Source organism: Triturus cristatus, chromosome 7 (genome assembly GCF_964204655.1).
Source record: "Triturus cristatus chromosome 7, aTriCri1.1, whole genome shotgun sequence".
Taxonomy (NCBI): Eukaryota; Metazoa; Chordata; class Amphibia; order Caudata; family Salamandridae; genus Triturus; species Triturus cristatus.
The window spans coordinates 299107111-299134999 of NC_140590.1; the positions used below are offsets into that span (position 1 = coordinate 299107111).

Consider the following 27889-nt stretch of genomic DNA (forward strand, 5'->3'; position numbering starts at 1 on the left):
ACCACACCACGTCCAACACCACGTCCACCACCACCACGTCCACCACCATGTCTACCACCACATCCACCACCACCACATCCGCCACCACGTCCACCAACACCACATTCATCACCACTACCACGTCCACCACCACCACCATCGCGTCCACCCCCACGTCCACTACCACCACCATGTGCATCACATCCACTGCTTCCACCATGTCCATCACCACCATGTCCACCACCATGTCCACCACTACCACCACGTCTGTCACCACCACATCCACCACCACCACGTCCACCACCACATCCATCACCACCACGTCCACCACCACCACATCCAGCACCACGTTCACCACCACCACGTCCACCACCACCATGTCCACCAACACCACGTTCACCACCACCATGTCCACCACCTCCACCACATCTATTGCAACCACCACCACGTCCACCACCACCACGTGTGCCACCACCATGTCCAACACCACATCCACCACCACCACATCCTCCACCACCACTACCATGCCCACCACCACATCCACCACCACCACCATGTCCACCACCACATCCACCACACCACCATCGCATCCACCCCCCCGTCCACCACCACCACCACATCCACCACATCCACCACCACCACATCCACCACCACCACATCCACCACCATATCCACCACCACCACTTCCACCACCACCACCTCCACATCCACCACCACCATGCCTACCACCATGTCCACCACCAGCACCACGTCCACCACCAGCACCACGTCCAGCACCACTACGCCCACCACAACGTCCACCACATTCACCATCACCACATACAGCACTACCATGTCCACCACCGCCACGTCCACCAGCACCATGTACACCACCAGCACCACCACCACATACACCATCACCACCACCACATCCACGACCATCACCACATCCACCATGTCCACATCCAGCACATCCACCACTTCCACCACATTCACCACCACCACATCCATCACCACGTCCACTACCACCAAATCCACCACACCACATCCACCATCATATCCGCCACCAGCACATCTACCACCACTGTGTCCATTACCACCACATCCACCGCCAACACCATCACCATGTCCACCACCACCACCATGTCCACCACTACCATGTCCACCACCACCACATCCACCACCACGTCTACCACCATGTCCACCACCACACCACATCCACCACCACCACATCCACCACTACCACGTCCACCACCATGTCTACCACCACGTCCACCACCACCACATCCGCCACCATGTCCACCAACACCACATTCATCACCACCACCATGTCCACCACCTCCACTACCACCACCAACACCAAGACCACCACATCCACCACCATCACCATGTCCACCACCATGTCCACCACCATGTCCACCACCAGCAACACCACAATGTCCACCACCAGGTAAACAACGTTTACCACGAAACTTTTTCCCCGCAGGGAATCACAACGCGGTCATTACAACAACCACATTGTGATTCCGCATACCATTACTCCGCAAGTCGGAACAACGACTTGCGGAGGGGGGGAGGTGTTGGATTTAAAATCCAACACTTTCCCTAGTGTCCGCACAGACTGGAGTTGGAATAGTAAATTATACTATTCCAAAATCCAGCGCCCCCCCTCCGCAAGTCGTTGTTCTGACTTGCGCAGTAATGGTATTCGGAATCACAACGCGGTTGTTGCAACGACTGCGTTGTGATTACCTGCGGGGAAAAAGATGGCGGGATGACGACATAGATTCCCATCACCACCATGTCCACCACCATGTCCACCACCGCATCCACCACCACCACATACATCACCACATTCACCACCACCACATCCACCATGTCCACCACCACGTCCACCACCACCATGTCCACCACCACCTAGCACCACCACCTCCACCACCATGTCCATTACCACCACCACCTCCCCATGCACCACCACGACCACATCCACCACCACATCCTCCACCATGTCCACCACCATGTCTACCACCACCACCACATCCACCACCTCCACCACTGTGTCCACCACCACCACTGTGTCCACCACCACTGTGTCCACCACCACCATGTCCACTACCACAACCACCACCATGTCCACCACCACCATGTCCACAACCACCACGTCCACACCACCACCACGTCCACTACCTTCTCCAACACCACCACGTCCACCACATCCACCACCACATTTACCACCAGCACCACCTCTATCACCACCACCATATCCACCACTACATCCACCACCATGTCCACCACCAGCACCACATCCACCACACCACGTCCACCACCCCCACATCCACCACCACGGCCACTCCCAACACATCCACAACCACTACATCTACCACCACGTCCACCACCACATCCACCTCCACATCCACCACCACCATGTCCACAACCACATCCATCACCACCTCCACATCCACCACCACATCCACCACCACACCCACCACCATGTCCACACACCACCACCACATCCACCACCACCAACACATCCACTACCATGTCCACCACCACCACCACGTCCACCACCACCACGTCCACCACATCTACCACCACCATGTCCACCACATCCACCACCACCACGTCCACCACCACATCCACCACCATGTCCACCACATCCACCACCATGTCCACCACCACCATTCCACCACCACGACTACGTCCATCACCACCACCACATCCACCGCATCCATCACCACATCCACCACCACTATGTCCCCCACCACATGCACCACTACCACGTCCACTACCACCACGTCCATCACCACTACGTCCATCACCACTACGTCTACCACCACTAAGTCCACCATCACGTCCACCACCACCACATCCACCACCATCTCATCCACCACCACCACGTCCACTACCTCCACCACGTCCACCACCACCACATCCACCACCAGCACCACCACCATGTCCACCACCACCACATCCACCCCCACCACATCAACCACCATGTCCACCACCACAACAACATCCACCACCACCACATCCACCACCACCACATCAACCACCAGGTCTAGCACCATCACCACCACATCCACCACCATGTCCCCCACCACCACATCCACCACCACCACATCCACCACCTCCACTACCTCCACCACCATCACGTCAAGCACCACCACATCCACCACCACCACATCCACCACCACCATGTCCACCACCACCACCACTACATCCACCACCACGTCCACCACCATGTCCACCACCACGTCCACCACCATGTCCACCACCGCCATGTCCATCACCACCACCACCATGTCCACCTTCACCACCACATCCACCACCATGTCCCCCACCACCACATCCACCCGCACCATGTCCACCACCACGTCAAGCACCACCATGTCCACCACCACCACATCCACCACCACCATGTCCACCACCACCATGTCCACCACATCCACCACCACATCCACCACCATGTCCACCACCACATCCACCACCCCCACATCCACCACCACGGCCACTCCCAACACATCCACAACCACTACGTCTACCACCACGTCCACCACCACGTCCACCTCCACATCCACCACCACCACATCCACCACCACACCCACCACCATGTCCACACACCACCACCACATCCACCACCACCAACACATCCACTACCATGTCCACCACCACCACCACATCCAAGACCACCACTACATCCACCACATCCACCACATCCACCACCACCATGTCCACCACATCCACCACCACCACGTCCACCACCACATCCACCACCATGTCCACCACATCCACCACCATGTCCACCACCACCATTCCACCACCATGACTACGTCCACCACCACCACCACGTCCACCGCATCCATCACCACATCCATCACCACTATGTCCCCCACCACATGCACCACTACCACGTCCACCACCACCACGTCCATCACCACTACGTCCATCACCACTACGTCTACCACCACCACATCCACCACCATCTCATCCACCAACACCACGTCCACTACCTTCACCACGTCCACCACCACCACATCCACCACCAGCACCACCATGTCCACCACCACCACATCCACCCCCACCACATCAACCACCACGTCCACCACCACAACCACATCCACCACCACCACGTCCACCACCAGGTCCAGCACCACCACCACCGCATCCACCACCATGTCCCCCACCACCACATCCACCACCACCACGTCCACCACCTCCACTACCTCCACCACCATCACGTCAAGCACCACCACATCTACCACCACCACATCCACCACCACCATGTCCACCACCACCACCACTACATCCACCACCACGTCCACCACCATGTCCACCACCACGTCCGCCACCATGTCCACCACCGCCACGTCCATCACCACCACATCCACCACCATGTCCACCTTCACCACCACATCCACCACCATGTCCCCCACCACCACATCCACCCGCACCATGTCCACCACCACATCAAGCACCACCATGTCCACCACCACCACATCCACCACCACCACGTCCACCACCACCACGTCCACCACATCCACCACCACATCCACCACCACATCCACCACCATGTCTACCACCACATCCACCACCCCCACATCCACCACCACGGCCACTCTCAATACATCCACAACCACTACGTCTACCACCACGTCCACCACCACGTCCACCTCCACATCCACCACCACCATGTCCACAACCACATCCATCACCACCTCCACCACCACATCCACCACCACACCCACCACCATGTCCACACACCACCACCACATCCACCACCACCAACACATCCACTACCATGTCCACCACCACCACCACGTCCACCACCACCACGTCCACCACATCCACCACCACCATGTCCACCACATCCACCACATCCACCACCACCACGTCCACCACCACATCCACCACCAAGTCCACCACATCCATCACCATGTCCACCACCACCATTCCACCACCACGACTACGTCCACCACCACCACCACGTCCACCGCATCCATCACCACATCCCCCACCACTATGCCCCCCACCACATGCACCACTACCACGTCCACCACCACCACGTCCATCACCACTACGTCCATCACCACTACGTCTACCACCACTACGTCCACCATCACGTCCACCACCACCACATCCACCACCATCTCATCCACCACCACCATGTCCACTACCTCCACCCCGTCCACCACCACCACATCCACCACCAGCACCACCACCATGTCCACCACCACCACATCCACCCCACCACATCAACCTCCATGTCCACCACCACAACAACATCCACCACCACCACATCCACCACCACCACGTCCACCACCAGGTCCAGCACCACCACCACTGCATCCACCACCATGTCCCCCACCACCACATCCACCACCACCACGTCCACCACCTCCACTACCTCCACCACCATCACGTCAAGCACCACCACATCCACTACCACCACATCCACCACCACCATGTCCACCACCACCACATCCACCACCACGTCCACCACCATGTCCACCACCACGTCCACCACCATGTCCACCACCACCACGTCCATCACCACCACGTCCACCACCACCACCATGTCCACCTTCACCACCACATCCACCACCATGTCCCCCACCACCACATCCACCCGCACCATGTCCACCACCTCCATCACGTCCACCACCATGTCAAGCACCACCATGTCCACCACCACCACATCCACCACATCCACCACCACATCCACCACCATGTCCTCCACCACATCCACCACAACCATGTCTACCACCCCCATATCCATCACCACCACGTCCACAACCACCACCACGTCCACAACCACCACCACGTCCACCACCAGGTCCACCACCAGCACCACCACATCTACCACCACCTCGTCCCCCACCACCACATCCACCACCACCATGTTCACCACCACCATGTCCAACACTACCACCACCTCCACCACCACCACATCCACCACCACCACATCCACCACCACATCCACCACCACCATGTCCACCACCAAGTCCACCACCACTACGTCCCCCACTACCACAACGTCCCCCACCACCACATCCACCACCACTACCACATCCACCACCAAGTCTACCACCACCACGTCCACCACCACCATGTCCACCAACACCACGTTCATCACCACCACCACGTCCACCACCACAACCTCCACTACCACCACCACGTCCACCACCATGTCCACCACCAGCAACACCACCACCATGTCCACCACTACGTCCACCACCACCATGTTCACCACCACCACATACACCAGCACATTCACCACCACCACATCCACCACCATGTCCACCACCACCACGTCCACCACCACCACGTCCACCACATCCACCACCACCATGTCCACCACATCCACCACCACCACGTCCACCACCACATCCACCACCATGTCCACCACATCCACCACCATGTCCACCACCACCATTCCACCACCACGACTACGTCCATCACCACCACCACATCCACCGCATCCATCACCACATCCACCACCACTATGTCCCCCACCACATGCACCACTACCACGTCCACTACCACCACGTCCATCACCACTACGTCCATCACCACTACGTCTACCACCACTAAGTCCACCATCACGTCCACCACCACCACATCCACCACCATCTCATCCACCACCACCACGTCCACTACCTCCACCACGTCCACCACCACCACATCCACCACCAGCACCACCACCATGTCCACCACCACCACATCCACCCCCACCACATCAACCACCATGTCCACCACCACAACAACATCCACCACCACCACATCCACCACCACCACATCAACCACCAGGTCCAGCACCATCACCACCGCATCCACCACCATGTCCCCCACCACCACATCCACCACCACCACATCCACCACCTCCACTACCTCCACCACCATCACGTCAAGCACCACCACATCCACCACCACCACATCCACCACCACCATGTCCACCACCACCACCACTACATCCACCACCACGTCCACCACCATGTCCACCACCACGTCCACCACCATGTCCACCACCGCCATGTCCATCACCACCACCACCATGTCCACCTTCACCACCACATCCACCACCATGTCCCCCACCACCACATCCACCCGCACCATGTCCACCACCACGTCAAGCACCACCATGTCCACCACCACCACATCCACCACCACCATGTCCACCACCACCACGTCCACCACATCCACCACCACATCCACCACCATGTCCACCACCACATCCACCACCCCCACATCCACCACCACGGCCACTCCCAACACATCCACAACCACTACGTCTACCACCACGTCCACCACCACGTCCACCTCCACATCCACCACCACCACATCCACCACCACACCCACCACCATGTCCACACACCACCACCACATCCACCACCACCAACACATCCACTACCATGTCCACCACCACCACATCCAAGACCACCACTACATCCACCACATCCACCACATCCACCACCACCATGTCCACCACATCCACCACCACCACGTCCACCACCACATCCACCACCATGTCCACCACATCCACCACCATGTCCACCACCACCATTCCACCACCATGACTACGTCCACCACCACCACCACGTCCACCGCATCCATCACCACATCCATCACCACTATGTCCCCCACCACATGCACCACTACCACGTCCACCACCACCACGTCCATCACCACTACGTCCATCACCACTACGTCTACCACCACCACATCCACCACCATCTCATCCACCAACACCACGTCCACTACCTTCACCACGTCCACCACCACCACATCCACCACCAGCACCACCATGTCCACCACCACCACATCCACCCCCACCACATCAACCACCACGTCCACCACCACAACCACATCCACCACCACCACGTCCACCACCAGGTCCAGCACCACCACCACCGCATCCACCACCATGTCCCCCACCACCACATCCACCACCACCACGTCCACCACCTCCACTACCTCCACCACCATCACGTCAAGCACCACCACATCTACCACCACCACATCCACCACCACCATGTCCACCACCACCACCACTACATCCACCACCACGTCCACCACCATGTCCACCACCACGTCCGCCACCATGTCCACCACCGCCACGTCCATCACCACCACATCCACCACCATGTCCACCTTCACCACCACATCCACCACCATGTCCCCCACCACCACATCCACCCGCACCATGTCCACCACCACATCAAGCACCACCATGTCCACCACCACCACATCCACCACCACCACGTCCACCACCACCACGTCCACCACATCCACCACCACATCCACCACCACATCCACCACCATGTCTACCACCACATCCACCACCCCCACATCCACCACCACGGCCACTCTCAATACATCCACAACCACTACGTCTACCACCACGTCCACCACCACGTCCACCTCCACATCCACCACCACCATGTCCACAACCACATCCATCACCACCTCCACCACCACATCCACCACCACACCCACCACCATGTCCACACACCACCACCACATCCACCACCACCAACACATCCACTACCATGTCCACCACCACCACCACGTCCACCACCACCACGTCCACCACATCCACCACCACCATGTCCACCACATCCACCACATCCACCACCACCACGTCCACCACCACATCCACCACCAAGTCCACCACATCCATCACCATGTCCACCACCACCATTCCACCACCACGACTACGTCCACCACCACCACCACGTCCACCGCATCCATCACCACATCCCCCACCACTATGCCCCCCACCACATGCACCACTACCACGTCCACCACCACCACGTCCATCACCACTACGTCCATCACCACTACGTCTACCACCACTACGTCCACCATCACGTCCACCACCACCACATCCACCACCATCTCATCCACCACCACCATGTCCACTACCTCCACCCCGTCCACCACCACCACATCCACCACCAGCACCACCACCATGTCCACCACCACCACATCCACCCCACCACATCAACCTCCATGTCCACCACCACAACAACATCCACCACCACCACATCCACCACCACCACGTCCACCACCAGGTCCAGCACCACCACCACTGCATCCACCACCATGTCCCCCACCACCACATCCACCACCACCACGTCCACCACCTCCACTACCTCCACCACCATCACGTCAAGCACCACCACATCCACTACCACCACATCCACCACCACCATGTCCACCACCACCACATCCACCACCACGTCCACCACCATGTCCACCACCACGTCCACCACCATGTCCACCACCACCACGTCCATCACCACCACGTCCACCACCACCACCATGTCCACCTTCACCACCACATCCACCACCATGTCCCCCACCACCACATCCACCCGCACCATGTCCACCACCTCCATCACGTCCACCACCATGTCAAGCACCACCATGTCCACCACCACCACATCCACCACCACATCCACCACCATGTCCTCCACCACATCCACCACAACCATGTCTACCACCCCCATATCCATCACCACCACGTCCACAACCACCACCACGTCCACAACCACCACCACGTCCACCACCAGGTCCACCACCAGCACCACCACATCTACCACCACCTCGTCCCCCACCACCACATCCACCACCACCATGTTCACCACCACCATGTCCAACACTACCACCACCTCCACCACCACCACATCCACCACCACCACATCCACCACCACATCCACCACCACCATGTCCACCACCAAGTCCACCACCACTACGTCCCCCACTACCACAACGTCCCCCACCACCACATCCACCACCACTACCACATCCACCACCAAGTCTACCACCACCACGTCCACCACCACCATGTCCACCAACACCACGTTCATCACCACCACCACGTCCACCACCACAACCTCCACTACCACCACCACGTCCACCACCATGTCCACCACCAGCAACACCACCACCATGTCCACCACTACGTCCACCACCACCATGTTCACCACCACCACATACACCAGCACATTCACCACCACCACATCCACCACCATGTCCACCACCACCACGTCCACCACCACCACCACCTATCACCACCACCTCCACCACCACCACCACATTCACCACCACCTCCACATCCACCGCCACGTCCACAACCACCACGTCCACTGCCACATCCACCATCACATCCACAAACACCACCATGTCCACCACCAAGTCTACCACCACATCCACCACCCCCACCACCACATCCACCACCACCACTGTGTCCACCACCACGTCCACCACCACCACCACATCCACCAACACAACCACGTCTACCACGACCACGTCCACCATGACCATGTCCACCACCACTACATCGTTCACCACCACATTCACCACCAGCACTATCTCCACCACCACCACCACGTCCACCACTACCACATCCACCACCACGTCCACCACCACCATGTCCACCACCACGTCCACCGCCAGCACCACCATATCTACCACACCACATCCACCACAAACACGTCCACCACCACATCCACCCCAACATGTCCACCACCACCACGTCCACCACCATGTCCACCACCACCAGGTCCCCCACCACCACATCTACCACCACGTCCACCTCCACGTCCACCACCACGTCCACCACCACCACATCCACCACCATCTCCACCACCAAGTCCACCACCACCACATCCACCACCACCACATCCACATCCACCACCACCCGTAACAGGTAAAGTGTCACTGGAGGGCAGGGGTAATAGGAATGTCAACCCCAGCTGTACATGGGACATTTAAGGATGCATTGGGTGCAAGAACATGGGAATAGGGGCTCGAAGTATTACACCATTCCCAAAATACATTTTGAAGAGGCGCAATGTCACAGGGGCTCCTGTAAAAGCACTCGCAGTATCTCTACCTCACAGTGGCATACCTCCACGAGCCACTCACTCAAGACAAGCATTGGCATAGCCAATAGGTCTCGCCTTTGGGATCTTACAAGTGTTTAGCCATGCAACACTTGATGGTGTTGCACCAAGGTTATTGTGCTGGATAACTAAACACTTATAAGGTCCCAAAGGCAAGACCAATTGGCTATGCCAATGCTTGTTTTCCCTTCATACAGGTAGCCTTTGAGTGATATATAAGGGAATGAGTCCTTTACACAGACTAGATGTCAATAAAAACATCACATGAAGTCACACGTTCACACATATATTGAATTCCTCTGTAAACCTAGTGTTTATACTACTGTGCCCCCCATACCCGTTCTTTGTATAATACATCTAGCCCTTGAGAGATATACTGGGTAACGGCTCCTCAATTATATCAAGATATCGATAAAATCCTTCACATAGTCGTCCACTCAAGCCAATTCTGGATTCCCTGCCGGAGCCATGGATATAAAGTTACGCCCTATGCTATAGGGAGTTTTTACATGAGCGTAACGATTGATGCAGGGGGTTACATTAAAGCAAAAATAGATCTATATCATTTATCAGTTGATAATAATGACTGAATGTAACCACTGGTAGTAATTACATTAGCATATCCCAGGGTGCTAGATGGAAAATTAGGTAGTGGGTGCCTGCCTATGATGAAGTGATGTGATGTTATTACTTCAGGGGTATTACTGTGCTCTATTGTAAAGCAGGTAACATACCTCAAGGAAGGACACAGTTTTTCCTTTGGAACCCTACATTTGAGACGATGGGAGGAAAATGACATGGGGTGTGGGTATGGAGCTGAATCCCTGTTGGAGTTATTTACACAGGGACTGTTTTAGAAGGCTAAATGAGTGAAAGGGAAGATGCATATTGATATGATTCAGGTTCTGATGCATCCCTGTGGTTTCAGCATACATGAGAACCACCCGTCTGCAAAAGCGATGGCCAAATCCGAAATGGCTTAGCACCGCAAATTGATAAACCCAGTGAATCGAGTCAAATGCCTTCTCTGCATCCATGGAGATGAGGACATCTGGCACTGCATCTAGCCAAAAACAACAGTTGATGGACAGAATGCAGAACAATGTCATACATTCACCTCAGTACAGAGATCTGGGCCTAAATCCATCTTTACTTTGCTCACCATGCCATTCCAGTTTGAACCCAGCCATATGCAAATCAGTCTTGACCCTGTGCCTCATGGGAACAGTCCAGCCCGAACTGCCAAGCCAGGTCCTCCCTGGACTGGAAACAAGCATCCTAGGACCAGTTTCGGGGTTTCACCCCTCTTCAGTCAGGATAGCTTGATTCCAGGGTCATGGAGAGCACGGGACTCACATCTGAGCATCCCCGTCCCTTTCTGAGTGACAAATGCAAAAACAACAGTTGATGGACAGAATGCAGAACAATGTCATACATTCACCCCAGTACAGAGATCTGGGCCTAAATCCATTGTTTTTTTGCTCACCATGCCATTCCAGTTTGAACTCAGCCATATGCAAATCAGTCTTCACCCTGTGCCTCATGGGAACAGTCCAGCCCGAACTGCCAAGCCAGGTCCTCCCTGGACTGGAAACAAGCATCCTAGGACCGGTTTCGGGGTTTAACCCTCTTCAGCCAGGATAGCTTGATTCCAGTGGCAGGGAGAGCACGCCACTCACGTCTGAGCATAACCGTCCCACTCGGGGTGACAAATGCAAAAACAACAGTTGATGGACAGAATGCAGAACAATGTCATACATTCACCCCAGTACAGAGATCTGGGCCTAAATCCATCGTTTTTTTGCTCACCATGCCATTCCAGTTTGAACCCAGCGATATGAAAATCAGTCTTGACCCTGTGCCTCATGGGAACAGTCCAGCCTGAACTGCCAAGCCAGGTCCTCCCTGGACTGGAAACAAGCATCCTAGGACCGGTTTCGGGGTTTCACCCCTCTTCAGCCAGGATAGCTTGATTCCAGTGGCATGGAGAGCACCGGACTCATGTCTGAGCATACCCGTCCCACTCGGGGTGACAAATGCAATGCAGAATGCAGAACAAGACATGGAAGGGAAGACATGGCTTGGCAGTTCGGGCTGGTCTGTTCCCATGAGGCACAGGGTCAGACTGATTTGCATATGGCCATGTATGAACTGGGGTGGCGGAGTGAGCTAAAGAATGATGATGGATTAAACCCAGATCAGTTGACTGGGGGTGAGTGCTTGCAATGTTCAACACTCCGTCCATCATACCCTTTGGTTTTGCTTTGTTCGCCCTAAATTGGCAGGGTATGCTCAGACGTGGGTCCCTTGCTCACTTTGCCACTGGATTCAAGCTAGCCTGGATGATGACGGCTGATTAGCCAGAAACCGGTCCCAGGATGCTTGTTTCCGGTCCAGGGAAGACATTGCTTGGCAGTTCAGGCTGGTCTGTTCCCATGAGGCACAGGGTCAGACTCATTTGCATATGGCCATGTCTGAACTGGGGTGGCGGAGTGAGCTAAAGAATGATGATGGATTAAACCCAGATTAGTTGACTGGGGGTGAGTGCTTGCAATGTTCAACACTCTGTCTATCATACCCTTTGGTTTTGCACTGCATCTAGCCAGTCATGTAGGCGTCTGATGTTCAGCCGCATTGACCGGCATGGTATGAACCCAATCTGATCATGATGGAACAGCGTGGATATCATCCCATTAAATCTTCGAGCCAGCATAGTGGCCAAGAGCTTGGTCTTGACATTCAGCAAGTAAATGGGGCTGTAGGAGCCACAATCAGATTACGGCTTACCTTCTTTATAGATCACCATGATATGGGTGTGGCTTAAATGGGGGGGGGAGTACTTTCACATGGATAGGTTAGGCCTGGGAAGAAACACTGCCATTTTACATGCACATGTTTCTTAAGTTGCCTTCTTTTTGACACAATGTCTTCTGACACACATTTGCTTGCGTGACAGTGCAGGATTTGTTTCTACCAATTCCACTTCATAAGTACACTATCACGACACCTTAAACATTTAGTACAAGGCCTTAACACACATTGTGCAAATGTTGTTTGTTATTCATCCATGAGGCGACATAGCTATCACAGGAGAATAAACAATGTCAGCTTGGCTAAAACCTCGACATGGAAGCATGGATACAGCTGTTATAAATATACACGTATTCCTGTGTTCAAATCAGAGAAGCACTCTGCTGTCATTGCAAGATCATCACTGTTATCGGAGTCTAAGGCTAGCTGATTTCTGTTTCCACTCTGCAAGGAGGGATGTACAGCTTCGGACCAAGACTGGGACTTGTATGCACTTACTTTTAAGTAATAGGGAGTTAGATCATCCAGTAGCGGATTCTTAGCAGAAGTGAACACCCGCCCTAGGCAACTAGGTTAGGGAGCGCATAGTAGGGATACACTATACACAATACTTATATGCTAACATATATATATATTGCTTTAGCACAGTGGTAAAATTGTTCATTCTTTTCACTGTTCTCATATTGCTAATAATATTTATTTGCTTCTAATAATTATTGCAGCACGTATATTCTATACAAGAATTACAATGGTTCAATAAATACTGAAATGCCCCTTTGTATATTTCTTGTGTGCCCACCTGAGTATGCACGAGTGACTGAGCAAAAAGGTTCTAGATCTGTTACAACGGTTTCCTTGGGAAGTCAGGGTTGTAATTTTCTAAGGTTGCCTAGACCACTGATCACCCTTCTTGGTTCAGGGGTACTGGTGGGGGCTCGGTGAGCTAGAAAGACTAACGGATACCATATTCTATGTGGGTGTATGGAATCAGTCTAGCGTCATCCTAACCTTTATGTTGTCCAAACAAACATACAGTTCTTCCTGAGAACGTAGAAACCATATGACAGTATGCACCTGGGTGCGGGAGTCTTTGAACATCACTAGTGCTCCTAATCTCTTAAATAGTTCAGCATGTTACCCATTGGGGCCCTGGGTTTTCCCACTTCTCATGGCCATCAGAGCCTCAGATAGCTCCATGGATGTACGTTCCCCCAGCAGCGTCTCTACCACGTCTCTGTTTAGTTGCAGGAATGCTAGCATTCCCACTAAGTGTTCTATCTCTGCTTCCTCCCTATGTAGTCGGGATTCATAGAAGGCCTGGCAATACTGAGCAAACTCCTGAATTATCCCCCCTTCTGAGTAATGGTATCCCCAGTGCTGGTAAGTATCTCTCCCACACATCTGGCTGCCTCCTTCCTGGAGCTAAGTCATGACAGTAGGTGCCCAGCCTTGCCTCCGACCTCAGAGAACTTGTGCTGCACTGAGAGGTAGTGGTGGCGGGCCTCCTCTTCTGGCATATTGCAGTACTCTGTTCTGATTGCCTCCAGGAGTCAGCGTACCGTGCCGGTTGTCGCTCCAAGAGCCGGACCAGTATATGTTCCAGTATTCTGCCATTGCTGTCCTGTTTGTTGAGTGTTATCATTGTCTGGAGATGGTTTCGTAGGACTGCTTTGTAGGATTTCCACACCACCCCAGGTGATTCCACTGATCTTTATTTTCTTCAAAATACACTGTTGTGTCTGCTTCGATCTGCATCACCATAGCTGAGTCCTGCAGTTCCCAAGCATTGAGGCACCAGTGGTGACTATCTGGTAGTCGGACATGCCCCAGGGTAATCAGTAGTGGTGAGGGGTTGGATATTCCTCTCACTAGGTAGTCTGCCTCCTCAATCGGAGGCATCAGCCCTGTAGGAATGAACAGGGAGAGAAAATGTCCCAGAGTAGTATGAATAGGCCATGGCAGTGGATTGTGTCAGACACCATACATCTGCAAGTCCTAAAACCCAAGTAACTTTTGCCAGGTACGTGTGAGGGGCCACTCTATCAGATTTCGGTTGCGACCTGTCTATGTCCAGAAGCAGTACATCATTCCAGTCACCCCCCTCAAGGGGGTTAGTATGACTCGCCTCTAACAGTATTAGGCCTATTTTATCCACTGTGTCTGATTTAGCTTGGGTGGAGCATATACCTTGATGAGTGTGCAGCCTTTTGTACCCCATATCCCCTGAATCCCTAGCACCATCCCTTCAGGGTCTGCCCACTCCCTGGTGACCTGGAAGGGGGTTCATCTTTGCCATGATTGCAACTAACCCCCATCCAACAGTAGGGTAGGCCCAACTGCTGTAGTTATGCTTTTACTTCAAGAAATGAGCTGCGTCTCTGCTGGACATGCAGCTTGAAGTTAGGGAAGATGTGGACCTTATTACTGTCTACTGTCCAGGTGCCATGCGTCCTCGCCATCTATAAGACTTGGTTTCTAAAATTCAAAAGCCTTGCAACCATCGGTCCTGGAGGTGCGCCTGGGGCCTGTGGACACCTTGAGACACGGTGCACTCTTTCAACCTTGAACAGGACCGGGGGGCTCCATTATATATATTGTTAGGGAGCCATTGCTCCACATAGATTTCCGCTTATTGCCCCTTGATTCTCTCAAGTAGACCTGGCATCCTTATGTTGCTGTGACAAGTGTGGCCCTCCACATCCTCTGCTTACTTTTGGAGTAGCTCCAATGTCGAGGCTATTTCTCAAAATTGAGCTTTCAGTTCACTGAAAATTGGGGTCATCTGGCCCATTGTGTCCTTTACTTCGGTGAACCTTTAGGCAAGTTTCCGATGGTTAATCCTGAGCAGCCAATCCTAAATTCAAGGCTACTCTGTCTATCTTGGGCTCCAGGGAAGATTTTAAATCTGCAATGACTTCCAGAATCTTCCCGAGCTGTTCTGCTTAGTTCATCAGGGGGACTCCCATGGACCTAAGTCTGGACACCAAGCTCCCAATTTGCCATGCTGAGGTTGGTGTTTTTATCCTTTCATTATGGGAGTCTTGTCCCACCCAGGCTTCCCCAGATTTGGGTGAGGTTGCTGCGTTCTGAAGTCCCTCAAACTAGTTCTTTGCTGCCTCCGGTTCATCACCTCCTGAGGCGCCAGGGAGCTGTGCAACACTGTAGCTAGCCCAGCTCCCAGGCCGCCCAGCTCTTCTCTGTGGCAGCCCCGTTACCACATTTGACAAGCACAGGTCTCCCTGTGTGGGAGTCTTTGCTGTCTTTTGCATGGGAAGGCCTCCCAGAATTCTCACCCAGGAGGCCTCCGTCCTACCTGCCACTTCACATCAGGCAGTTCTTCGCCCTGTTAACGGCCCGCTGCCGACACAAGGTAGGGGTGGTAGGTTGATCTGTGCAGGTTTTGGGGGAAGGAGCCAATGCGCAACCTTTCTGGGAGCTACCTCTATGAAGTTGAAGTTGAAAAGGATTTCTTGAGCGCTCTATCACCATGCGGTTTCTTGGCGCTATAGATCAGAGTCAAACCAGAGGGGGGAAAGTAAGAGAGTTAAGAGGGATAAGCTAGGGAGAACAGGTGGGTTTTAAGTTTAGCCCGAAAGTCAGAATAAGAGGGGATAGAACGGATAGCAAGGGGAAGTGAGTTCCAGAAAGTAGGGGCAAGGATGGTGAATCTGAAGCCACCAGTTTTTTTCTTACGGAAGCGAGGAATTTTAAGAAGGAACTGAGTGGAAGAACGGAGATCTCTAGTGGGAACATAGGAGTTGATTTTGGCACTGATGAAAGCGGGGGCGGTGCCAGCTAGGGACATGAAGGTCAAACATCCTATTTTAAAAAGTGAGCGTTCCTTGATGGGGAGCCAGTGAAGGGTTTTCAACAAGGGGGTGATGTGACTGGTTTTAGGGAGCCTATGAATAAGACGGGCCGCTTGATTCTGGACGAGTTGAAGACGGCGGACTTCATAAGCAGGAATGCCCGCATATAGGGCATTGCCGTAGTCCAGGCGGGAGGAAATGAGTGCAAGGATGATAAGTTTAAGAGCCTCCATAGAGAAGTAATGTGATATTTTTCGGATGGTTCTGAGGGCTAAAAAGCATGAGGATACTACGGAGCTGATCTGGGGACGCATGGAGAGGTCTTGACTGACTTTAATACCCAGCGTTTTCACAGAGGTTGAAGGGGTAGGGGGGAACCAAAGATGGAGGACCAGAAAACGGGGGACCAAGGATTGGAAAGACCGCCAAGGAGGACCAACTCTGTCTTATCAGGGTTCAGTTTCAACTGGTTGAGATTCATCCAGTTGAAGATGAATGTAAGGGTAGAATGGACCTTGGCGATAGAGTCAGAAGGAGGGGAGAGGTTGAAAATAAGCTGGAGGTCAACAGCGTAGTTAAACGCAGTGATCTCCATGTCCTGAAGAGCGGCGATAAGGGGGTGGATGTAAAGGTTGAACAGGAGGGGATAAAGTGAGGAACCCTGAGGAACCCCACAAGAGACGGAATGGGTGGAAGCGAGAAAGCCGTCAAGACGGACGGCCTGGGTACGATCGGTAAGAAAAGAAGTAATCCAGGCAAGGGCTGGACCTCGAAGGCCAGCGCCCTCAACACGGTCGAGGAGGATGGAATGGTCGACCGTGTCGAAGGCCGCGGAAAGGTCAAGAAGAACAAGGGCCTGGGGGGAGTTGATATCGGCGCTACGCCTAAGCTCATCTACTACGGAGAGAACAACAGATTCAGTAGAGTGAGCCGGCCAGGAGCCGGCCTGGTGGGTGGCTAAGAGGTGGTGAGTCTCAACGTGGTTGGAGAGCGAAGAGGTGATATGGCTCTCAAGGATTTTGCTTAGGAGCGGTAGTAGGGAAATAGGTCTAAAATTAGAAGGAATAGTAGGATCAGCGCCGGCTTTTTTTTGAATGGGGATTACAGTGGCGGCTTTGTATAAATCAGGTACCACGCCGCAAGTGATGGAAGTGTTTAAAAGGGTAATGAAAGGGGTTGGGCAGTGAGAAAGAATATCTCTTAAGATGTGTGCTGGGCAGAGGTCGGCCGGAGAGCCTGAGGTGACTTTTCCTAGAAGCATGCTGAAGGCCTCATCAGAAATCAATGGAAATTGGTCAATGAGGAAAGATGGCAAGGGCAGCGGGGGACAGGTGAAAGAGGCGGGGCTATGGGAATATTCTGTTTTATAATGGCAATCTTCTCGATGAAGAAATAATTGAGGGTATCGCAGAGGGTCTGGGAAGGGACGGGTTTAGAGACGGCTCTGTCGGAGGAGAGTTGGTGCACAATAGAAAAAATCTCCTTGGGTTTGTTAGCTGCCAATTGAATTTTCAGCGAGAAGTATTCTTGTTTGGCAGAAAGGATAGATTTTTTGTATGCCTGCAAAAGAATAAGATATTGTAGCTTGGCGTCAGGGTGGTATTTGCGGCGCCAATGGCGTTCCGCCTGGCGCAACGCAAATTTTTGGATTTTAAGGGCGCTGGAAAACCATCTGTTAGCGTCATGAAGGTGCTGAGTTCTCACCCGTCTAAGAGGAGCCACTTGATTGCAGGTGTCAAGGAGCCAGGTGTTAATGAGGGCTACCTGTTTGTTGGGGTGGGTATTGATCAGGGCGGGGACTGATGAGGCTAAAGAGAATTTGAGGGCGACCATGTCTACTCTGTTCCAATTTCGGGCGAAGATGTTTTTAGGACAGGGGGGGAGGTTAGCCTCTGCCAGGCGAGTAGAGAAAGTAATCAGGAAATGGTCGGACCAGGCACATGGGGATATGTGAGGATCCGCGATGGATAGGTTGGCGGACCATACTTGGTCCAAAATGTGACCGTGTATGTGGGTAGGTGTAAAGATGTGGGGAGTAAAGTTGATACTATGAAGGGTTTCAGAAAAATTCTTGGACATGATGTCCTCGCGCGGGTCACCTGGCCAGAAATTAAGATCCCCTAACAGGAGGAGGGATGAATTGTTGACTACCAGGGTGGCTAATAAGTCCTGAAAGGCTGGAATGAAGTGGGACATGGATTGGGGGGGACGATAAAGCAGAATGATCGTGAGGGGAGTGGCAAGGTTAGTGGAGCGTACTACTAAAAGGTCAACAGATGGAATAGGAGAGTGGGAAAGGGGTTGAAATAGGAGGTTGGAGCGGACTATCATAGCCACTCCCCCGCCAATCTTTCCCCCAGGGCGGTCAGCACGGAGGATATAGTAGGAATCAGGGAGAGAGCTGAGAACGTCGGGTAGAGAGTCAGCCGTGTACCAGGTTTCGGTAAGAAACAGGATATCAGGACAGGTGGTATCAATAAGGTCGAACAATTCCAAATGATGCTTGACCGCCGAGCGGGTATTGAGGAGGGCTAATGAAACAGAGGCAGAGGGGCTATCCGGGTGGCTAGGAGAAGTAGAAGGGGAGGTGAGGCGAGATAACAGAGCTTGCGGCGTAAGAGAGGGGTTGAGAAGGCAGTTTTGGGTAGGCCGCGCAATGTTAAGAGAGTTGATCATGGCCGAGGTGACTGTGCTAATAGGCCAGTCATTGTAATAGGCCAGAAGCTGCTGGGGTGAGTATGTGAGGAAAGAGGCAGGGTGCGTTGCCCCTTGGACCGGCCTGGTGCGGACGGGCGCAGACGGGCTTGCCTTTGGCGCGCCGGCGGCGTGCCCGCTGCGCGGCCGGGCCAGGCACATGGTTAAAATAGGGTCAGAGGGGGGCGTGGCCTGGCGCAAATGGGCGTGTCCTCTGCCCAGGGATTCCCAGGCAATGGCGGCGAAACTCGCTCGGGCTCTGAGGCAGCGCCTTAGTCGGCTGCACGGTGAGAGTGGCAAGGAGCAAGTGAAGGTAGGAGGGGGACACCACACAAGTAAATTAAAAGCACGAAATACACAAAGGTTTTGTTTTAAAAGAAACTGACAAAGCGCTCCCGGCTTTCCGCCTCAGGAGATCACTCCAACCTAATACGCGCTAAATGAAAGAGGCGCGATTTAAGTAGTCGGAGGGGGGTGTGGCCTGGCGCAAATGGGCGTGTCCTCTGCCCAGGGATTCCCAGGCAATGGCGGCAAAACTCGCTCAGGCTCTGAGGCAGCGCCTTAGTCGGCTGCACGGTGAGAGTGGCAAGGAGCAAGTGAGGATAGGAGGGGGACACCACACAAGTAAATTAAAAGCACGAAATACACAAAGGTTTTGTTTTAAAAGAAACTGACAAAGCGCTCCCGGCTTTCCGCCTCAGGAGATCACTCCAACCTAATACGCGCTAAATGAAAGAGGCGCGATTTAAGTAGTCGGAGGGGGGCGTGGCCTGGCGCAAATGGGCGTGTCCTCTGCCCAGGGATTCCCAGGCAATGGCGGCGAAACTCGTTCGGGCTCTGAGGCAGCGCCTTAGTCGGCTGCACGGTGAGAGTGGCAAGGAGCAAGTGAAGGTAGGAGGGGGACACCACACAAGTAAATTAAAAGCACGAAATACACAAAGGTTTTGTTTTAAAAGAAACTGACAAAGCGCTCCCGGCTTTCCGCCTCAGGAGATCACTCCAACCTCCTGTCGGGCCTCTGGCACCTGTTCTCCTTCCCATGGGGATATGAACCTCCACCTCTCAGTAGGGGAGGGGCTCATAATCTGACTATTCACTCCCACCCACCCCACTTTCTAACCACCACACAGTCCTCTGCGGCTCCCACTGGTGCAGGCATCCACCGAACCTGGTCTGCCTTCCAGGTCAATGTGTCTGCATCCTGGCACACAGTGTAGGCAGGGATCTCCGCATGTCCATCTATGGGAGGCCTGAGCTTCACTGCCACATGTCCACCCAGTGTCCAGTTAGCCCCTCTCCCGGTGAGGAGGGAGGGGTTGCAGCATATAAATAGAGAGTGGCGTTCTCTACCACTGGGACTGGCCAGTCCCATCAGGCCCCCAGCGCTTCTGCTCCAGCGCCGTGGTTCCCTCCGACATCTTGGAGGGGTTCAATTTCACCACTTTCGTGGCCTTGCATCTACTCCGTCAGTGCGTCCTTCTTATCAGTGGTACTCATCAGCCCTGGATGGCATCCCCATGTCAGGGAGTGTCGCAGGAGGGCTGGAGACATTCAGGACACCAGGTCAGAGCAGGGATCGGTGATAGGAGCTCTGAAATGAGTGTCCTACGCCACATTGATATTGGCCAAGTCCCCAGATCTGAAGATTTTGGCTTCCAACTTGCCCCATAAGGCTTCTGAACTGTTGTGGCCCTGTGCTGTGAACATGAGGTCAGCCAACTGACCCATGGAGTCTCTTTGCTTTGGCTGGTCTCTGGAGACCTCTTCTCCATGGGAATTAAATAGCAGGCACAGACACTCTTCTTTGCTAGCCACCAGGTTCAGCATGTGCAGCCCACGCCAGTGCAGCCTCTCTTTGCTGGTTCCATGGTACAGCATGGCAGTCCTTCAGTCCTTATTCGATTACAGACAAGATCTGAGTTCTGGGTGACAGGGGTGCCCCATTTATGCTCAGAAAATGCCCTTAAGGTAGAATGAGGTTGGTAGCCAGTGGGCTACCAGGTTCACTTTCTCCTGTTGACCACTTCCTGAGAAATGTGGCATCTGGCTATTCCAAGATGCAACCCAGAGGTATGGCTACCAAGGGGGCTACACACCCCTGAAAAACCGGTTTGACAATAAGTTCCCTTCTCCATCCAAAGGTGCCAGCTAGTCTGCCTAAACAATGGGACCCAAGTGTTCCCTTTTTCCTCCTCAAATGTGGCTTCAGCTATGAAGCTCGCCTTTTGGGCCAACACTCATGTGGCTTTCTTCTGCAGGGAGGCAACACCTCATTCCAGGGCAGGTCCCTTTCCTTTACTGGGAGTCGTTACCACATATCCCTAGGAAGGCAGAAAGATGTCCCGGGTTCAAATTCCCTATGTAACCATTAAGGGCACAGGAGATTTAAGGCAACAAAGTGACAACTTTACAAAAGTTGCACACTGTAACTTGTTACATTAATTTCAACATCCAAATCAAGTTTGGCTTAATGTAAGAAGTTAACAAAACATAGTCCTCAGCACATGCTGAAATAGTTATTCACATGTATATCAAAGTTCAAGTACACAACAAATCAATCATCTTTTGTTTCTCTTTTCTTTTACTTCCTTTTTTCTCTTTTTTCTTTGGTGGATACCTAGCCAACACGTGTTTTGTCGCAGATGGGCATACTGTCCCGCTACTTTTTCAAGGCTCAATCTTTAATTTGTATCGCTTCTCTTTTGGTGATAATTCCGTCCCAAAACGATACTCGTATACAAATTGCTTCAGTGTCTGGTAAATCAATCCTCAATACTTTCTCTGCTGGTCATCATTAATATACGCATCTACCCAGTGTAAGGGTAGTAAAGAAATCTCTAATGTCAAAATCAAGACAACTCTCTATCCTACGTGTGGTAGAGCTTCTATGGACCCTCCGCTAATAAGCCTTGGTCCAGCAATATCCCCAATAAGGGGAATTGAGTCAGTCCAGTTTCGGTAAATGGGGAAATGATGTCCCTCTCTGTCCTTGTTCCTATGTGCTGAATGGAGAATGGAGATCAAACCTATACTATGCCACCTGATTGTTTTTTAGTTGTCTCCCAAACTTGGTATATTTACTGGCTGTAAGAAATTGAGGCTTATTTAATGAATTCTGGTACACCTTAGACACAGTTCATCTAGTGATGAAAGTCTATCGCAAAAAACTCAATAGAGCTTTGAAACGGAGGATGTCCATATGAATGGCTAACACCTCTAAAGTTTCTAGCAGCCAGTTTACTAATATATCCCTCTGAACACCCGTCCAAAAATAGATACTGTCTGAACAGCATCTTAGTTCCAGAGGAGATACTGTTATACCCCTTTACAACTTTGAGGTAAAAGGTCTCTCCACAAACTAGGATACATATCAAAAGTTATAAGACAATTATTCGCAAAATATTGAACAAAAAAATATCCTCTCAGGGAATGCTGTAAGCCTCTTTGCCAAGTATTTGCCAAGAATTTTATGCAAGGTTGCTACGGCCCCACTTGTGAATTTTTTTTAGAACAGGAACACAAATAACTGGAGTTGAAATGAACCGTGATTTACTCAATCAAAGATTTGATAGGGAGCAATGCTGAAAATCTGCTTTGTAAGAAGGAAGCAACAATGATATTGAAATATAACACAGTCATCTCCGGTCTTAATGAACTGCCTGAAATAAGAAGAGTGTGATCATTTGATGTCTTACCGAGCTTTCAACTTAAAAGAGTATGGGTCACTTTTTTCCTTGCACTCCCTACTTCTTCCCTCTGTTATCCTTTGCCATTCCCCATTTTTGTAGAAAAATACAGTTTTTGAGTTGATACCCCTGTTTTGAGTGGGATCAAGTTAGTCATAATAATCTTTACATTCTTAACTAAGAGATCCATATCTTGTTTGCAATAAAATGTAAAAAAACGTCACTCTCCATGAGTATCATATCCAAAAACCACAATACCCATGAACCTTCGCCGTGGGAATGATGCATTTAAGTCAGCATGCCACACGCCCGAATCACCAAGCAGAGGTCACAGAGCCAGACTTTCTTCCCTGCTAGTTATAAGCAAGAAATGTAGCTGCTGTAGATGTTAGAAATCAGACACTGTCGTCCACTGCTGGCCTAAAACATTGAATTTCTGTAACATAAAGGTAAGCCTCTTCAGTGTGGAAGCTTACTGAGACGATTGGGTACATACAAAAGATATCACCGATTAAATCTTCTTATCAAATTTAGATACTGACAAGAACGGTCGCAGTTTGTCTTCAGACTATACAATCATACAACCACCAATAATGTTCGCCAAGGTGAGCTTCGGTCTTTGAGTTTTGATTTTAATTACCGAAGGTGGTACTGGAATACATGTATGAGAGCTCTCAAACCTCTTATTTAGATTTGTTTGAAAAAAAAACCTCTGTCCCTGAGGGACGATGAGTACTACCGGTCCTTCTTGCATGTTCTACAATTCACATTAAGGATCCTTTTGCACTCAATTGGCTATGTCCTTCTTTTCCACATAAAACAAGCTGTCTCCAGTCACAAAATTGGGTTACCAACTGAAGCATATACCTGATACTAGGCCTCCTCAACTGAATCACGAGAAGGACACGGTTGACATTTGGCATTGTTAAAACAACCAGCTGAAGTCCTGAGGGGACCCAGGAACAACATGGCTTCGAAATGCGTTGACGTTTTATTTGACAAAAGGACTGGATACAAGAAATAAACAGAGGCTCTTACTATTAAAATTTACGAGTGGCCTACAACTGATGAAAATCTCTGCCTCGTGTTCATAACCATACAAAGTGGGACTGTGATACGTGATTGATTCCTACCCACTCTAAATTGTGAAATATTGAACTGGTACATTTCCCCTAGAAACTCCCATTTGTGGTAATTTACTAGGACGAGTCAGATGGTTTTATTTCTAGTTATCACAACAACCTAAATGTATATGAATTATACACATGCACAGTGACTCACTTTGAATGAATTTGCACCACCCACTGCACCAGGGTTCACTGGGGCCACACATCTTGCATGCAGTGCTGCATTTTTTTTACTTGTGTGCCTTGGGTGATTGCTCAAAGAGATGACTGATTGATGTTTGATTTAAAGTAAAAACAGTTGTACAAATCAGTTGCTGGATACAGCTGATTCATTTTAATTGTACATGAGGTGATTGAAAGTCTAGCGGTAGGAGTACCTGATCTTTGTATAGTGAATTTGGAAGGTAAAGTCAGAGAAGTTCAGTTTTTATGGCTAATGCAGACCACTGCTCCATGAGATGCTACTTAAGCTGTTACAGCAGTTCAGTGCTACAATACACATCCCGTTGTCACCCTTATGCCGGGAACATCCCACTAGTGGGAATCCCACTAAATAGCGGAGGGCTCACACAATGCAGGATAGGAGCCTGGCTAGAGGAAGGAGTTAGTAAAGTAGGTGACTTATTCAATAATGGACTACTGATGGATGAGAGAAACCAGGGTGCCAGATCACTTATACTTGACACATGTCGCATTAATATAGACATCTTATAAAATGGCTATATGTGGGGATATGAACTATGAAAAACGTGAGCGGAGGACATAGGGCGGGAGCTTTCAGACAAGGAATGGGGTGGTCTTTTAGAATACCCAAAACGAGTGTCCAGAAATGCAAAGTTTAAATTTATACAAAGCATGCTACTCCATAGAGCCTATCTTACCCCACGCAGATTGCAACGGATGTTCCCACAAACACAACACCATTGCCCTCGATGCTATCTGGGTGAGGCCAACTTAGCTAACGTTATGGGCATGCCCTCGCTTGAGACGATTTTGGAAGTCAGTTAGACCTCACTTAGTGGCAGTCACGCAGCAAAATCTGGACAACCCAATTGAGGACTATATCCTGGGTCTATATGAGCGCTCGAGAAAACAAGAAGGTACAGAATAGATTTACGGACCTCGCCCTAATAATCACGAAAAAGAGCCATCACTATGCGATGGAAGTCAATGAAACCCCCACCGTGCACATTTGGCATAGTGAAATGCTCCACTGGGGTTGCGCTGAGAGTGCAGCGATACGCGGGAGAAAGCTTTGGGACTGTGGAAACATCCGATATCCCTGGAATGGGATGCGATGCTAGAAGCCCTTAAAGGAGCGCACTTGGAGCCGGTAGATAGCACCCGGAACACACAATAACCCAATAGCATATTTGTAACAAAAGCAAGATACAGTGTCCGATGGACACAGTTAATTGACGCACACTATTAAGCTAGAGAGTAGGCCGGAGGAACATGTAGATAAATGATGGCAATGCAGAAACAATAATGGGAGGGGGGAAAGTTGGGGTGAGTTAATAAATAACCATGTTTATCCCTTCTGGTTTTGAATAATGTAAGGTCAATTGTGGAAAAATAAATATTGGCTGATGCAAAGCAAAGACATTGTGCTGATACAGATAATGTAATGTACTGTGTAATGCGTTTTTATGCTGAACCACTATACTATGCAATACTACCTTATGTGCCGAACTCCTATTATATGATTAGCCTACTCGGCTGTTTAATGGAAAATCAATAAAATTAGTTAAAAAAAAAAAGAGAGATGCCACTTAAGCTGTGACGCATTACATCATGGTGTAGAATGTTCTATTTCATTTTGAATGCCGCTGTGGCAGTTACATGTGGCAGCAATGTTAGGTGAGCAAACAGAATACACTTTGGCAATAGCGCACAACCTCTGCCCATTCAAATGCTTCTACTCAGGGTAGTCAACATGTGTGTAGAGCCAAAGCCCCGTTCTCAATAATGCTACTTGAAGCTCTTTTTCTGTTGGCTCAATGGAGATGCCAGGTGGGGGGCATTTTTTATTTTGCAGTCCAATAGACATTAAACATAACTCATAAAAAACAGGTTCAAATAAGGTTTCTCCATCTTGGTTTTGTATGTACTCACCATGTTCTCAGCTCTGCAGACTTTGCACTCACTGGTGACGATCGTGACGTGACAGTATTGGTCCTTTTCACAGTCATTAGCATTTCGGCACCCCTGGAGAAGATCAAAGATAGAGGCAAAGGAGGTTAGTAAACTATACAAAATCACCAATGTGGCCATAATATCCCAGACGTTTTTGAGTTTTCAGATAACAAAGTCAATGAAAAGATGTTATTTTGTATGGAAACCGCACCATTAAGCCTTAACACCAAATTAGCAAAGAAAAGTTACATACCGTTAATTCTATTTATTTACTATCGGTATTGCCTCTGAATTCATAAGGGGGATCATATGCAGGATTTCGAAACACATTTTTATAACAATCTGGTCTCTTTATAACTAGAAAACTTGCCTAGTTAGGAAACATTCAGAGATGTATTTTCTTTTAAATCAACAAGCCAAATTGCAAAGAAAGTAGTACATTTTACCGAAAACACCACCACTAACTAATATTATAGAATAACAATAGAATCAGAAAATGGTGTCCCCATACAATCAATTGTAAAGCAGTCAAAACTGCTCCTGCCCCTTTGAAAAAATGTGGAAGACTGCACTGTGTCATCATGCACAGCATGAAGTCAATAAGTGCGTTTTGTCACAGAGGTGAGAACATAATAATACTAGAATAAAAACTGTGGCAGTGAAACACAGAGGTAGCCTTGGGTGAGACAATAGCCATGATGCAGTATCAGGATTACGAGTAACTTTTCTATATCAACACAGAATTCTGTCTGATATTCCTT

At 51.2% G+C, this 27889-nt stretch overlaps 1 protein-coding gene across 1 annotated transcript in view; it reads right to left on the reverse strand.

The window, feature by feature from the left end:
• Positions 1-27889, reverse strand: part of LOC146809490 (dickkopf-related protein 3-like) — a 1194695-nt gene that overhangs the window by 255032 nt on the left and 911774 nt on the right. The window contains exon 4 of the mRNA XM_085616337.1: positions 27108-27200. Coding sequence (XP_085472463.1) covers positions 27108-27200 — 93 coding nt within the window. The remainder of the gene's footprint in view (positions 1-27107; positions 27201-27889) is intronic.